The sequence below is a fragment of the Mytilus edulis genome, chromosome 13 (genome assembly GCF_963676685.1).
Source record: "Mytilus edulis chromosome 13, xbMytEdul2.2, whole genome shotgun sequence".
NCBI lineage: Eukaryota > Metazoa > Mollusca > Bivalvia > Mytilida > Mytilidae > Mytilus > Mytilus edulis.
In genome coordinates this window covers 23,157,201-23,174,779 of record NC_092356.1, presented here as the reverse complement: position 1 = coordinate 23,174,779, position 17,579 = coordinate 23,157,201, and the positions used below count along the sequence as shown (strand labels likewise).

The 17,579-nt window shown below is 31.9% G+C and overlaps 1 protein-coding gene across 1 annotated transcript; it reads right to left on the bottom strand.

Annotated features, from left to right (window-relative positions):
* Window positions 1–775: 775 nt before the first annotated feature.
* LOC139501425 (keratin-associated protein 10-6-like) lies at window positions 776–8,098 on the bottom strand. Its single transcript, XM_071290501.1, has 6 exons — window positions 7,976–8,098; window positions 7,432–7,563; window positions 5,345–5,455; window positions 4,874–5,005; window positions 2,119–2,229; window positions 776–979 (listed from the first exon to the last, which is right to left on the bottom strand). Exons 1-6 carry the CDS (start codon window positions 8,034–8,036, stop codon window positions 834–836), a joined length of 693 nt encoding a protein of 230 aa, XP_071146602.1. The 5' UTR covers window positions 8,037–8,098; the 3' UTR covers window positions 776–833.
* Window positions 8,099–17,579: the final 9,481 nt, after the last annotated feature.

Below are 17,579 nucleotides of genomic sequence, written 5' to 3'. Positions count from 1 at the left end.
GCGTGGTTTGAGAAACAGCTGTATTTACAAATTGCAACTGATAATCAAAGATGTGTCTCATCATCATTTTGTATAATGTTCTCGACAATAGCTTGTTTGGAGCATTTGAAAGACCACGGCTATAGAGAAAAATCTGATGTGCATATCAAGTTATTACGACAAAAATTTCATAATACGTAATTTTCTAATATTGACGGGTGCCACATGTGGAACAGGATCTACTTACCCTTCCGGAGCACCTGATATCACCCCTAGTTTTTGGTGGGGTTCGTGTTGCTTATTCTTTTGTTTTCTATGTTGTGTCATGTGTACTATTGTTTGTCTGTTTGTATTTTTCATTTTTAGCCATGGCGTTGTCAGTTTATTTTCGATTTATGAGTTTGACTGTCCCTCTGGTATCTTTCGTCCTTCTTTTGTTGTTATGATAATAATGATAATTAAAATGACTATTTTAAAATACAAGTTACATTAAAATGGACATTTCATTCTTCGTCCGTTTTGTACAATTCAGTGTTGAAACTTTTCCAAATCTTCGGAGTTGTCATTTTCATATATGTGTCAAAAGAAAGCGTTGATGATACATTATACAAATATGTTAATAACAAGGGGATTTGAAGGTCGGTTTCTAGCTAGCATAGAACTGGAATTCTTTGTTTTATAAGTTTGAAATGACTTCAGAGGAGCACTTAGATTATGGCATAATTTTATTTGCTCTTATGTAGCATGCTATAATATGTGAAACAAATATTAAAGAGATAGACAGGAAATTACTCAATTGTTATGCTATGTTTTATTATTTCATTTTTCCATTTAGATTGATATACCGATTGGTATTAATTCAGGATAATAACAGGGTTGGGAGCACAACAGGATTGTCCACCACAGCAAGACTGGCTTTGGGTAGTGTCCTCAATATTGCAAGTATCCTGACAATAGGAACCTTCAGCGCCATACTTTTTGCACATAAAACTCGCATCACCTGTCAAATAAAATGGAATATGGATAACATTAATTTTCCTTGATAATTTAATATAAGCATGCATTATTTAGGTAACCATAAATTTATTCTTGAAAATATTCCATTACTTTTGCATCCAATATTTTCGCTATCTGGAATATTGTTCGGGTTCATCGGCTTTATAGTGTGCATTTGAATAAAAGGTTAAATGTAAAAGATAAAGGTATTTAACTTTATGATTTCAACAATGAAGATTTTCTTCATTAATGTGTGAGTGGTCACTTTTTTATATTTCAGTTATAGTCTTGGCTTTTCCCCCTCTCCATCGAAAATGGATTTTATTTAGGCAATCATATGTACTAATGTCCAGAAATGGTTGATATATTATGGTAAGAATAATTTTGGGAGAATTTATCAAAGATATTTTACAGATTTCTACACTAGTATCGTGCTTACTTCATTAGCTCTTAATCTCTCTCTCTCTCTCTCTCTCTCTCTCTCTCTCTCTCTCTCTCATATATCTACATATTAGTACTGGATTGGTTTTGTTTGGTTATCGTATTATTAATTAAAGGAGAGGGGCGAACTATATAAAGAAAAAGACTGCTGCGGTTATGTTTTTTTTTTGGTGTTTTCATTTACAAGTAATTAGAATATATGATTTTATTTGAGAGTTTCAAATACTTTTGCATTTGTAAAACTGAGCAATTGTTATGAATTTTAATCTTTATATTGTTATCAATTAAACAAGACGATCATGCATTTGATACAATTATCTATTTTATAATAATTTAATTTTGGATGTAACGCGTCTTTTGATTGGCTGACGTTATTTTGTTATGAGCCCATAGACATAATTTAGTCATGTGACCGTGACGTCATCAACGTTTTTTCATGGTTTTCTACGGTTTAAAATGGAATTTAGAATTAAATTATAAGAAATGACTGTAATATTTTTTCTGTCTATTCGAAATAACATAAAAATGTGGTGCACACTGTTAAATAACCCGCTACGCGCGTTATCCAGTGTGCACCAATTTTTTATGTTATTTCGAATAGACATATTACTCATAGACAGAAAAAACATTACAGTCATTCCTTAATTAAACAAGAAGATCGTGCATTTGACACAATTATCTATTTATATGAGTCGAACTTACATGGTGTGCAGCAGACTTGATCACCACAGCACAATGTAGGGTCTACTGTACCATCACCACCATCACACGTAGCGTTGCTTGGAATACAGGATGAACCTTCTGAACACATATCTAAAGTTTTGAAAATATAAGTAAATAAAGATAGTAGTATACCGCTGTTCGAAATTTAAAAATCGATTGAGAAAAAAACAAATCCTGGTTACAAACTAAAACTGATGGGAACACATCAAATATAAGATGAGAACTACGACAGAACAGGAACACTAAAATGTAACACACACAGAAACGAACTATGATATAACAATGGTCATTTCCCTGACTTGGTAAAGATTAAAATATAAAACTAGTAAAGATAATTGGTGGGCGAACATTAATAAATACACTTTACGACGTCTGCCTGGCACCAATAGTTAGACACAAATTGATTTATGCCATTATGTTTGCGAAAAAATACTCCCATATAGTTAAAAACAAAAATTTATAAAAACAGTTGTGATTTATTCAAGTCAAAATATTTCTCAAAAATAAGTCAGATTTCAGTAATTGTTAGAGCAAAAGTAGAGTAAAAGAAAACACCACTTAATATCTCTTTTATAAACTAGTGTTATTTAGAATGAATCGACGACTCCATGCATGAACATTTGTTAAAATAAAGTTTGAATTTCATTTTGATTCGTATCGTCTTAACATCTCTGAAGGAAATACTTGACAAGAATTATTGTTATTAAATTTCATTATTTAAACTTTGTTTTTGGAAGTATAATTCCGCTTGACTAACGTCTGCAAACATTTACTGTTACGATTTAACAAAATGTTATGTTGTTGAAAAAACTCACTCTTAGAGCTAATATAAAAACACTAATAGCACATGGCTAAACAGATACAAAAGAGGGACAAAAGATACCAAAGGGACAGTCAAACTCATCAATCTAAAACAAACTGACAACGCCATGGCTAAAAATGAAAAAAGACAAACAAAAAACAGCACACATGACACAACATAGAAAACTAAAGAATAAACAACACGACCACCCCCGCCCCCCCCCCCCCAAAAAAAAACAACAAAAAAACGAGGGTTGATCTCAGGTGCTCCGGAAGGGTAAGCAGATTCTGCTCCACAAGTGGCACCCGTCGTGTTGCTTATGTGATAACGAATCCGGTAAATAGTCTAATTCGGTAGGTCACATTCATGAAAGGGAAGGGGATTGTAGATACGACGAAAGGAACATATCCGATATGTTACAAAATGTACAAAAATGCACAGAAAAAAACAAAGCAACAAAACATTACATCTAAAGTGTGGTGCAGTGATGTTGTATAAGTGTCAAAAGAAAAGCTGAACAATAGTTCTTGTATGTTTAAGGCGTGAGGATGAATGTCAATTCTTTTTTTTCAATTAGACATAGAACAAACTAAGCGATTTAAGAATATTTAACAAAGGTTTTTCAACCAAAGTTTACACAGGTACAGAATATAAATTAATTTGTGAACAAACCCATGCTCTAAATCCAATAAAATTTGTTTGAACGTGTGTATTTTCACTTCTGCAGAATAATGAATTAAATTGGCATGCATTTAATATATTTCATTAAATTAAAACACTTCTATCTTTTTAAAATGATGCACATGTTGTTACTAATTCATTTATTATAATTGTAATGTATTGTATTCCGAAATTGACATATTTGACCTAGATACAACACCCGTTCATGTTGGCTGTTCCAACTTCTCCCTCTAAAAAATCACAGTGCCAGTTGTTTGCTTCTTTACACTAAAGTAATGGAGGTTCATGGAATAGCCTACACAAAAACGATCTACACTTATACACACCGGACATAGAAATTACCTTAATTGTCCTAATCAGAATCGAAATAATTGATGCAAGCTATACGTTATTGTAGTTTAAACATGGGTTGACATTATATTCGTGTTATGTTAGCCCTCACTATAGCTCGGGCAAAAAACAAAATCACGAATATAATGCCTACCCAAGTTAAAACTACAATAAAGTATAGCTTGCATCATTTATTTCTTAATAAACAGTAGGATTTTTAGCATGCACATGTAACTATGTAACGAAAATTTTTAAATTATACACATGAAAGTAATGAAAAGGTTTGCACCCGCATCTAAACAACAGAACGATACAGTTTCACAAATAGGTTAATTGAAAAAAGCTAGACGATTTCTATATAAATAGTTATCAAAGGTACCAGGATTATAATTCAGTATGACAGACGCGCGTTTCGTCTACATAAGACTTATCAGTGACGCTCATATCAAAATATTTATAAAGCCAAACAAGTACAAAGTTGAAGAGCATTGAGGATCCAAAATTCCAAAAAATTTTGCCAAATACATCTAAACATCTAAACAGAGACAATAACTTGTAACGATTCTAAACCAAACTTACCTGAAGACGATTGTTCTATTGCCCTATTAGACAAATGCCCACCAGAGGCCAATTGACACAGATACATATAAATAACAATTGTAGGTCAATGGAAGTTCCTAATAATGAGCAAAATCATAACACATGTGCACATCGGAATAAAACATGTGAATTAATTTTAAAAAAAAGAAGAGGGTGTATAATCCGATTAACATGGGGGAAAAAATTAAAGATGGTAACAAAGAAATATTATACTACAGGCTCCAGACTTTGGAGTTAACTTGTATTATATGAATAATTAACTTTCTTTAAACAAAATGATAATCATTTTCTAATCGCGAATAAGTTGAAGAAAATATTTACCGGTGCAATTGCAACAAGCCTTTGCTTGACAACAATTGATTTCTAGTTTTTCTTGTTCGCCTCCAGTCGTAGGACAGTCAGAAGTATCAGAACACATTCCTCCACGGTTAGTACATCCATTATTATCAACACCTGTCAAATAAAAAGCAATGTGGATAACATTAATTGTCCTTGATAATTTCATGTAAGCATGCATTATTTGGGTAACCACAAGTTTATTCTTTAAACATTTCATTATTTTTGAAGAAAAGGACAATAGAAAAAGAAAAAGAATGCTGCGGTAATGTTTCATTTTTATTGTATAGATTTACAAATAATTAGAATATGAATTTTTATTTAGGAATTTCAAATACTTTTGCATTTGTAAAACTTTCTATTTGCTATAGATTTTCAAAGTTTATATTGTTATCAATTAAACAAGAAGATCATGCATTTTGATACAATTATCCATTTTATATTAGTCCAACTTACATGGTGTGCAGCAGACTTGATCAGCACAGCACAATGAAGGATCCACTATGCCATTTCCACCATCACAAGTAGCGTTGCTTGGAATACAGGATGAACCTGATGGACACGTATCTTCAGTTTTGAAAATATAATCAAGGATTGAAACATAAAACTTTAAAAGATAATAAATGGGCGAACATTAATAAATACACTTTACGGTGTCAGTCTGACATCAATAGATAGACACGAATTGAGTTATGTCATACTTGAGAGAGAAAAAATACTCCAATATATTTAAAAACATAAAAAAAAAATTTTTTAAAAGTTGTGTCAAAATATAATTAAAACATAATTCAGATTTCAATAATTATTAGAGCAAAAGTGGCATAAGTGAAAAATCCAAGTGTTTCTTTTATAAACGTGTGTTTTGTTGTTTTTTTTTGTTTTTTTTATCTATAATTCATTTTGATTCTTAACATCTTAACATCTCTGCAGGAAAAACTTGCTGAAAATTATTATTATTGAATTTTAATATTTGAGCTTTATTTTCGGAAGTATTATTCCGCTTGACTTACTTCTGCACACTTTACTGTTTGACGATAAATTTTCCCCGATTTTACAAAATGTTTTGTTGTTGAAAAAAAACAATCACAGAGCCAATAAAAAACCACTAATTGCACATGCGGACTATGCGGTATGGACTTTGCTCATTGTTGAAGGCCGTACGGTGACCTATAGTTGTTTTAAAATGTCTGTGTCATTTTGGTTTCTTGTGGACAGTTTTCTCATTAGCAATCATACCACATCTACTTTTTTTTATATAAAAAGATACAAAATGAAAACAAAAGACAAAGCAACAAAACATTACATCTAAAGTGTGGAGCAGTGATGTTGTATAAGTGTCAAAACGCATGGCTGAACAAAAGTGCTGGTATGCTTACAGCTTGAGGATGAATGACAATAATTTTCTTCAATTAGACATAGAACCAAATCTGCGGTTTAAAAATAAGTGACGACGGTCTTTCAAAACAATGTTTTCACATGTACAGAATATAAATTATCAAAATAATCCACGGTAAGATAATTCACATTAACATTAAAGTATGTTAAACAAATCTGCAATTCTGTACATGAAAATAATCAAGAGGTTTTGTACCCTTAACAACGTGGAATGACAGTCTCATAATAATGCTAATTAACAAAAAAAAGCTACAAACAGGGACAATAACTTGTAACGATTTTTAGGCAAACTTATTTAATAAATAATGCCGTTAGTTTTCTCGTTTGAATTATTTTACATTGTCATTTCGGGGCTTATTATAGCTGACTATGTGGTATGTGCTTGGCTCATTGTTGAAGGACGTACGGAGAGTTATAGTTGTTAATTTCTGTGTCACTTTGGTCTCGTGTGGAGAGTTGTATAATTGCCAATCATACCATCTCTTCTTTTTTTATATTTACTGAAGAAGGTTGTCGTCCTTACTTCATAACTACAATCCCCTTCCCTTTCATGAATGTGACCTACCGAATTAGACTATTTACCGGATTTGTAATCACATAAGCAACACGACGGGTGCCACATGTGGAGCAGGATCTGCTTACCCTTCCGGAGCACCTGAGATCACCCCTAGTTTTTGGTGGGGTTCGTGTTGTTTATTCTTTAGTTTTCTATGTTGTGTCATGTGTACTATTGTTTTTCTGTTTGTCTTTTTCATTTTTAGCCATGGCGTTGTCAGTTTGTTTTAGATTTATGAGTTTGACTGTCCCTTTGGTATCTTTCGTCCCTCTTTTGTACGATTGCCAATAAGTCAACTACACACCAGGGGCTAATTGCCACAGATACATGTAACAAATATTTGTAGGTCAATGTTTGTCCCTAATAATGAGCAAAATCATAACAAATAGGCACACCGGAATAACAACAAGTGAATTAATTCAAAATAGAAGTTGTAATCAGAATAACACGGAAAACATTAGCAACGTTATGACGAAATATTAGATTGCTGGCTCCAAAATTTACAGTTAAATGACATTATATGGATAATTCCATTTCTGAAACAACATGATAATAATTTTCTACTCGCGAAAAAGTTGGTGAAAATACTTACCGGTGCACTTGCAACAGGCCTTTCCTTTGCAACAATTAACTTCGAGTTTCTCTTGATCGCCTCCATTCATAGGACAGTCCGACGAATTGGAACATATTCCTCCTCGCTCCGTACATCCATAATTAGCATTAACTATCATATAAAGGGAATATTAAATATTTAATATGAAATTCTTAACAAAGATCATGTATGTCAGCGTAAAATGATTTGAGGTTTTACACGCCAAGAAAAGGAAATATATGTAAAAAAAAAACATTTGACAAGAAAGTCAAAAGATATTATAAGAATGCTCGTCTGTATTACATGCCTTAATCAACTTAGTGCAAACGGTGACAAAACTCTTGTGAAATTTACTCATTTTAATCTTTCACTAGAAAAACCTGACCAATTGTAGCTAGTAAAATATAGAGAATAGGTTATCCACGATTAGTTAAGCCTGACCTTTTTTGCAGATTTGTATTTATTTTATTGAAATAAATATAGCTTATTTTGATAAATATCTTAACCATTATAAGACAAATGTTGCATTAAATAAATAACCTACCAGTGTTGAAAATAACGAAGATGACACAAATCGAAAACATAAGCGTTTTTCTATATGCCATTCTGTTGAGGTATTGAATTTAGTCTTAATTCTAAATCTTGAAGTACCATACGTATCTTCAGCTTATCTAGATATACTTTGAATCTATTGTGTCATACATACTTATATATGTTCCTTTAAAAATCGCTTTTGTTTTTTTTTTTTTTTTTGTGTTTTTTTTTTTCAGAAGGGGAAAACTGAAAATTTGAAGAAGAAAAAAACATTTAATTTGCGACAGAATATGTAAAGTAACTCGATTGAAATAAGAGATCAAAGACGAAGATCAGTCAGAGAGCAAACAATTCATTTACTTTAAAAATCAAAAGCATCTATAAACGTTTGATCAGAAATAGGCTTGAACAGATACTTTTGCATGCGTACTATTATCTAATTTTTCACGACAGAGACAGACGTCATGGACATGTAAAGTCCTTTGTTGACAAATAAAATTATGTAATGAATTATACGATACAAATATCAAAACAATGTGTGTTTCTTTGACATTTTGACCAGGAAGTGATTAATACTGATAATAATAGTAAACTAATAATAGGTATCACATATTTGTTACGAATACGTTAGATTTTGCATATGTAATAACCTAAAAATTGCCCGGTGCAAACAAGAGGTTATTTGTTATTGTGTCCTGATTCCAAATGACGTAATGTCATTGCGTCCTTAACGATAATAACTAACTTCGCCACAGTTATGCCAAAATTATTGCTTTTATGTAGTACTATATTTAAAAATAAGTAGAATGTTACAATACATTTGTATACAGTAAATGATAAAACAAAATATGGAAAATGTGATAAATCTGTTTCGATTTTAACTTTTGAAGTTAATCAGAACGTTTTTCTCTTTTCTGCAGAACTTAAATATGTGATACATAGATTATAACATGTCTTTTCCATATTGGCCCTGGTATCATCCCTCGCCCCATATCGGCCCTCGGCTTTAGCCTCTGGTCGATATGGGAGTCTCAGGATGATACCAGGGCCAATATGGAAAAGGGCATGTTATAATCTATACGTATTTACACATTGGATATCGTTACATAATAATAATTTAAAATATAATTTGACGACAATTTCCTGGTCTCACTGGGTGTTTTCTCCCCGTTTAATATCAAAATACATTGCCCCAGCCATGTGTACCGAGTGTTGATAATCGTGTTGAGGATCGCCCATCCTATTTAAATAAAAAAGTGATAACAAATAAAACCAACCCAGCACTGATATATAAATATAGATTTAGAACTAATGAAGTAACCACGATACACTAGTGTAGTAGTCTGTGATATATCTTTGATAAATTCTTTAGAAATTTCTCTTATCAACAATTTCTGGACATTAGTACATATGACTACCTGAAATAAAATTCATATTCGATGTAGAGGGGAGAAGTGCCAAGACTATGACTGAAATATGAAAAAGTGACAACTCACACATTAGGGAAGAAAATCTACATTGATGAAATCATAAAATTGAGTATCTCTATTTTTGATATTGTATCTGCTATTCAAATGCACAATATAATGCTTTGAAACCCGAAACATATTCTAGATAGGGAAAATACTGGACGCAAAAATAATGAAATTATTTCCAGGAATAAAATTATGATTACCTAAATAATGCATGCTTATAGGATATTCTCAAGGAAAATTAATGTTAACCATATAACTTTTTATTGGACAGGTTTTACGAGTTCTATGTGCAAAAAGAACGGCAATGAAGGCTCTTATTGTCAGGTTTCGTGCAATGATGGGGACATTGACCATGGCCTCTCTTGTTGTGGTCAATCCTGTTTAACCCCGCAGAATTGTTGTCCCAAGTCAGGAGCCCATGGCCTTTGTAAGTCTTATTTTGTATTTTTCGTTTATCTATATGTTTTGGAGTTTAGTGTGAAGTCCATATTCACTGAACTAGTACACAGTTATGTTAAGGTGCCATCTGAAGGCGGGATTTTTTTCGCTGCGCGGAAGACTCATAGGTGGTCTTCGGCTGTTGTCTGCTCTTTGGTCGGATTGTTGTCTCTTTTGAATGTTCCCAATTTCGATTCTCAATTTTATCAACACTTGGTACACAATTCTGGCTGGGCCGATGTATCTTGATATCAAAAAGGGAGAATCTACCTAGTTGGATAAGGAAACTGTCGTCAAATGATATTTTAAATTATCATGTAATGGTATCTAATATGAAAATACCTACTATTATTTTCAATATTAATCACTTCCTGTTCAAAATTTTAAAGAGAAAAACAAAATCTTTGATTTTTGTATCGTAACATTCATTACATTATTTATAAACTCAACCAAGGACTTTACTATGTCCATGACGTGAACAAATATATAATAGTATAATAGTACGCATGCACAAGTATCTATTCATGCTCATTTTTGATTAAACGATTGTATATGCTTTCGTGAGTAAATGAACTGTATACTGTCTGACTGATTTTTATCTTTGATATCTTATTTCAATCGAGTTTTGTTTAGATCTTCTGCCGCTGATGTTGTTTATTGCAAATTGTCAGTTTTCCTTTTCTAACAAAACAAAAAAAAAACAAAAAAAAAAAAAACGAGAGCTAGTTTTTAGAGGTACATATGCAAGTATGTATGATACAATAGATTCAAATTACAGTATATCTAGATAGACTAAAGATAAGTATTGTACTTTAAGATTGAGTCCTATTCCAGAAGAGAATGGCAGACATAAAACGCTTGTGTTTTCGATTTTTGCCATCTCCGTTATTTTCAACACAGGTAGGTGATTTATTCAATGAAACATTTGTCTTATAATAAGAAAGATATTTATCATGATAAGCTATATTTATTTTAGTAAAAAGACCCAAAAAAACTACAGAAATGTCAGGCTTAACTCCTCGAGAATAACCTAATCTCTTTATTTCACTAGCTAAAAAAGAGGGACGAAAGATACTAGAGGGACAGCCAAACTCATAGATTGAAAATAAACTGACAAACAGACAAATAATAGTACAGAAGACAAGACATAGAAAACTAAAGACTTAGCAATACGAACCACACCAAAAAATGGGATTGATCTCTGAAGGTGCTCCGGAAGGGTAAGCAGATCCTGTTGCACATGTGGCACCCGTCTTGTTGCTTGTGTTTTTACAAATGCGGTAAAAAAAAGTCTAAATATAGGTCAAGTTTTTCTATTGACAATTGAAAATTGGTAAGATTTCGTATGATTTTGTCACCTTTTGTATTTAGTTGATTTAGGCCTGTCATACAGATAAGAGAACACATTTATCATGACTCATTCTTGTAATATCTATTGACGTGTTTGTTAAATAATGTTTTTACATTTCTTTTTTAGGTACGAAAATCTTAAATCAGTTTACGCTGACATACATGCTCTTTGCTAAGCATTTCATATCAAATATTTAATATTCCCTTTATATGACAGTTAATGCTAATTATGGATGCACTAAGTGTGGAGGAATATGTTCCGATTCTTGGGATTGTCATACGACTGCAGGCGAAAACTAAAAGTTAATTGTCGTTATGCAAAGGGTTGCAGCAAGTGCACCGGTAAGTATTTTCACCAACTCTTTAGTGAATAGAAAATGATTATCATTTGTTAAGAAATGGAATTATCCATATTATCTCATTTAACCTTATAGGTAAACGTCTGCAATGCAATTTCCCATAGGAACTCCTGTTATGGCTAAAATTGTACTACATTTACTATGAAGTTTTGAATCTTTTTTATCCTAGAATACAAAACTGATATACATTACTATTTTTTCCAAAGGTCAAAATATAGGGTTGTGCGTCATATTTTCAACATATGCCCCAGTCTCTATGGTGAACCTAATATCTAATATTTCGTTGTTACCATCTTTAAAGTTTTACCATGTTATTCTGATTACGCATCCTCCTTTATTTTTAATAAATTCACATGATTTCCCGGTGTGCATATATATGCATATGTTATGATTTTGCTAATTATTAAGGACATACATTGTCCTACAATTGTTTGTACCATGTATCTGCGTCAATTGTTCTCTGGTGGGTAGTTGTCCAATTTGTCAATAGTACAATCTCCTTTCTTAAGATTTGCTTTAAAATTGTGACATTGTCTCTGTTTAAATAGAAATAGTCTTTCAATTAACCTTCTTCTAAGACTGTACTTATACGTTGTTCAGTGTAAAATCCTCTTCATTACTTTCATGTGTATAATTTTTGAACTTGTTTGTAACAGGTTTTTATGGTAATGCTAATCATCTTCCTGTGGATGATGCCTACATTATATATATATTCTGTACCGGTGAACACATTTTTTGAAAGACCTACGTGACATATTCTTAAATTTTTTTGGTCTTATTAAAGAAATTATTGAAGTGCATCCTCAAGCCATACCAGCTTTTAATTCTATCCTGCATTTTGACACTTAAATACCATCACCACCAACACTTTGGATGCTGATTTGTTTTAGTTTTTTTGTGTTTTGTGTTTTTTGTGTTGTTTTTTTGTGTTTTGTGTTTTTTGTGGGTTTTTTTTTTTTTTTTTTTGGGGGGGGGGGTCTTTTATAAGCGCTCTGAGTGTTTTACTTTTATAGTAAAGTTGAGGAAAATATTTCTTTATACAGTAAGCGTGTCTAGAAGTAAATCAGTAGGCATCATACCCCCGAAAGTAAAGTTCAAATATTAAACTTGTTTCGATGCAAAGAGTCCTCGATACACGTACTTAAAGAACTATTTTTTTAATGCCACTTTTGTTCTAACCTCTACTGAAATCCGACTTATTTTCCAGAAATATTAGGAGTTGCAGAATACAACTTTTAGGTTGTTTTTGCGTTTAACTATATTGGCATTTTTCTCTCTCGCACGAATGATGACAACAATCAATTTGTGTGTTTCTATTGGTGCCCATCAGACGTCGTAAAGTGTATAAAATAATGTTCACCCACTTATTATTTTTACACGTGTTATGTTACAATCTTTACTCATATTTTCAAAACTTTAGATACGTGTCCAGAAGGTTCATTCTGTATTCCGAGCAACGCTTCGTGTGATGGTGGTAATGGCATAGTAGATCGTTCATTGTGCTGTGGTGATCAAGTCTGCTGCACACCATGTAAGTTCGACCAATATGAATTAGATATGTATACACATGGAAAAAAGTATTGCAACACCAAATTGAAATTGAAATAACAAAAAAACACTTTTTATTTTTTTGTGATATAATTTGGTAAAATAGAACAACTTAAACATTATTTAAGTATCACCTGAGCTTAATCAATAAATATCGAATCGATAAGTTTTTATCTGCACATGCAGCTACTGTACCCGTAAACAGCAAAACAGATGTTTTCATCCTCATTGTTTTCAACACTTTAAATAACCAAGTTTTTAAAGTTATGTGATTGACATCTTGTAATGGGTCCTCGACAACTCTAAACTGCAGCAAGATGGCATATTATCAGCATGAGAGAAGCAGGTATGTCGCTGTAACAACTGCACGTATTGTTGGTCATCACCATTCCACTATAAGTTTTGAGTTAAAAAATAAGGCACTAAACGATGTTCAAGACCTTCCGAGATAAAGAAGACCCCCTATACCATTTGCTAGGGAAAATCAAGCATAATGAAGGTTGGTCAGAAGGAAACCCATTGCATACAATACAATTCTAAAAAGAGAGTGGTGGGCATACAGGAGCTTTTTAACAAGAACTGTTCGTGATCGACTCATCGCTACTGGTTATCGTGCGATAAGACCATTTCAGAGACCTTTGCTTACAAACAGACACACAGTTATCCGTATCCAATGTAGTGCAGAGCTCGCTAAAGTTGAAAATTAGCATCGTGGAGGAAGATCCATTGTTCCAATGGAACTCGGTTCATCTTCCTCGGACGGATCGTAACCCGGATTTGAACCATATGGAGCATATATGGAACACTATTGGGCGGAACGTGCGCGAAAGGACACCCCAGTTCAAACACACCATGAAATAAACAATGCTCTTCATCAGAAATGGTTGCTGCTACCTTAGCAACAAATTAGTCGATTTTTGGCAGGAATCAGAAGACGTTTAGATGCGGTTATCCGTTTGAATGGAGGCTGCGCACAAAGTACTAATTCTTTGGCGTATAACGATCAACCATGATGTGAACAGTCATCTGAAGATTAATTTTGAAATGTCTGACATTGTAAGGTTCGACTACAGTAAAAGTTGTAAAATGCATATTTTTGTACAAAAAACACTTCATTTTGTTATTAAAATTGTGGTTATATAAATCAATTTTTTTCAAACATTTTTTGTTCCTTTCAATGCCAATGTTATCATAAACTATATTTCAATAATATTATACAAATATTTTATTATATTCCATCCAAAAAAAAGAGACTGATTTTTCAACTTCTAAAAAATCAAGGTGTTGCAATATTTTTTTCCATGTGTATATATGAGACAATATCTGAAAAAGTCAAATTTTTGGCAATTAGAAAAAAAACAAAAAAATATCTTTATCCCGGTATTTTAATAGCACAAATCAAAGAACACACATTGAGGATCTAGGAACTGTTGTCTGTAATTCAAACAATTCTTAAATGTGGTAACAACATGAACAATGGCAATTTGAAAAATGGTAAAAAAAATCCAGTTCTTTCCTGTTACCTTTAGTGAATCAATTTTAAAAAGTTTCTAATGAGAACAAGGAATAAGTTTAAGACACTATGTGTGGTTTACTAGTATAACCTGCAATAGTTGATTAAATGCCAATTATTGATTTTAGCATTTACTATACAAAAGGCTTAGAAATATACTAAAATATAGTCAGATATGTCAATTACATGAAAGAAACTTGAGTAACAGGACAACGGTAACAGGACAGAGTTGGTAACATAAAGGATTTTTTCTCAAAAAAATGCTTTATTTTATATTTTAAGAAAAATACATCATTTCAGATTGGTCTCAATTAGAAGATAACAGCAAGCAATGTCATTTATCCTTTGAAACTGTATTTGCAAGACGAAAAATCTGCCTAGGTAATGAAAAATTTTAAAATAAATTCCTTTCTGTTACTATCTACTATACTATAATTGCACAATGTTCTCTGCTGTTATCAAGAGCAAAAAAACTATTTTTTCATTCAATATACTGTATACTATTTTGAAATTTATTTAATATGGCGATGATAACTTATATTAAATGAAATAAATGGTATATAGTATATTAACTTTGTGATTAATCAGTGAAATTGTATTTAGCATACTTCCTGTTACTGATTATGGTTATGCTGTTACTTTTTATCAAGTTGCTGTTACTTTTTATCAAGTAACATGTCAGAACGTAACAGAAAGGAATTTTGCAATACTTTTTGTTCATTTAATCGAATTGTGTAGAAGTTTACTTCTATCTACATATCAATTTTTCAAACTGGCTGATGTTCATCTAAACATATGTAGTCATACATTCAGGAAATGATGCTCTTCACGTTGCATTACAAGAAATACATTTCTGGTCTTTCAAACGTGTCCACAGGTGGAAAAAAAACAGCGGTAACAGGAGGGAAATTACCCCTGGGGACAACATTTAAAAGACCTTTAAAAATGCCAAATTTTTATTACATGCTTCAGTTATAACAAAATCAGACCAGTAATGGAGAAGTTTTTGTATATAATCTATCAGATTTGTGAAAATCGGTAGGCTGTCTACCTATATTCTTTGAATGATTAAATTTTCAAAAAATAACAGGGGACAACCTGATGGGGGTGGGGGTGGGGAGGGGGGTGGTTGACCATTTAAATCATAAAATTATTAGAAGAAATATTAAAAAGAATGTTTAATTGGGTGCGATTGGTGCATTATATACTTTAGACAATACTAAAACTTAAAATTTTCCAAAAAGATGCATGAATAAAAAAATAATTGCTGGTGAAAGGTGGGACAAGAAAATTAGACTTTTTCAGATATTGTCTCATATATCAACATACATGGTCTGCTTGTTTGATTGATACACATTAATAGTATACAAACTTTAAAAAAAAACAATACACACTTTTACTATTGCAACGGCAAGTATTTGAAATTGTAAAATAAAATCTGTTATTCTTACTATTTCTAAATAATTTAATTTTTGATTGGCTGACATTATTTTGATATCAGACCATAGACATAATTTAGTCATGTGATTGTGACGTCAGCAACGTTTTTCAAGGTTTTCTACGGTTTAAAATGGAATTTAGAATTAAATTATAAGAAATGACTGTAATATGTTTTCTGTCTATTCGAAATAACATAAAAAATGTGGTGCACACTGTTAAATAACCTGCTACGCGCGTTATTCAGTGTGCACCAAATTTTTGATGTTATTTCTTCATAGACAGAAAAAATATTACAGTCATTCCTTAAATGAATACAATTAAACATAAACATCACAGTTATAGTCTTTTCTTTATTTTTTCGCTTAAACCCTGTAATTAAAAACGCGATAACAAATCAAAACCAATCCAAAACTGATATATAGATTTAGAACTAATGAAATAACCACGATACACTAGTGTAGTAGTGTGTATAATATTTTTAATAAATTCTCCCGCAATTTTGTCTTACCCAAACAATTTCTTGACATTAGTACATATGGCTATTGCTTCTAATTTTACAGGTTTTGAGTTTTCTATGTGCAAAAGTATGGCGCTGAAGTCTCTTTTTGTCAGGATTTTAATGTCATTCATTGACGTATGATTTTTTTTATATTGAGTACTAATCTAATAATATTCTAGTAGAATTATGCTTCAATGGATGCTATTAACATTTGTTTCTATTTTCAAGGCTGTTGGTACCATAAAGATATCAGAAGACATGCTATTTATGGGAAGATACTATATGAACCTAAATGAAAAATGAAATAATAAAACATAGCATTACAATTGAGTTATTTTATGTCTATCTTTTCAATACTTGTTTCACATATTATAGCATGCTACATAAGAGCACCTTAGAGGTTACTTCATACTTATAAAACAACGAAGCACAATAACCGAAAATCTTGAATAGCTAAAAACATACTTTCTTATCCCGTTGTGATGAACATATGTGTATGATGTACCATCAACGCGTTCTACTGATACATGTATAAATGCAAATGAGGAGTTCCGAGCTTTAAATAAAGTTTAAACACCGAATTGTTCCGAAATGGACGACGACGACCAGAATGTCGATGTCGAGGTAACTTGTATTTTGAAATATTTCCTAATTTGCACTATTTTCATAAGGTGTATATCAAATACATCAATTGTTAGATTGATTTACTTATATCTGCTATACATCTAGCAATCTATTTTACAGGCATAATATTGAGTGTTTTAACTAGAAAAACTGACATGACAATTTAGGTCGTGTGTGTACATATCGATGTGGGTAACTAAAACAAACAAATAATACTGGTGGATACAAAGTAGCTTAAGAAGTGTTCTCATAACAGATTGTTTTTTGTGCATTAAATGCGACTGCGAGCTTCTTAAATAAACATACAATATCCACTAGATTATTGCCATATATAGATATAAGAAAATGTGTTATGAGTGCTAATGAGA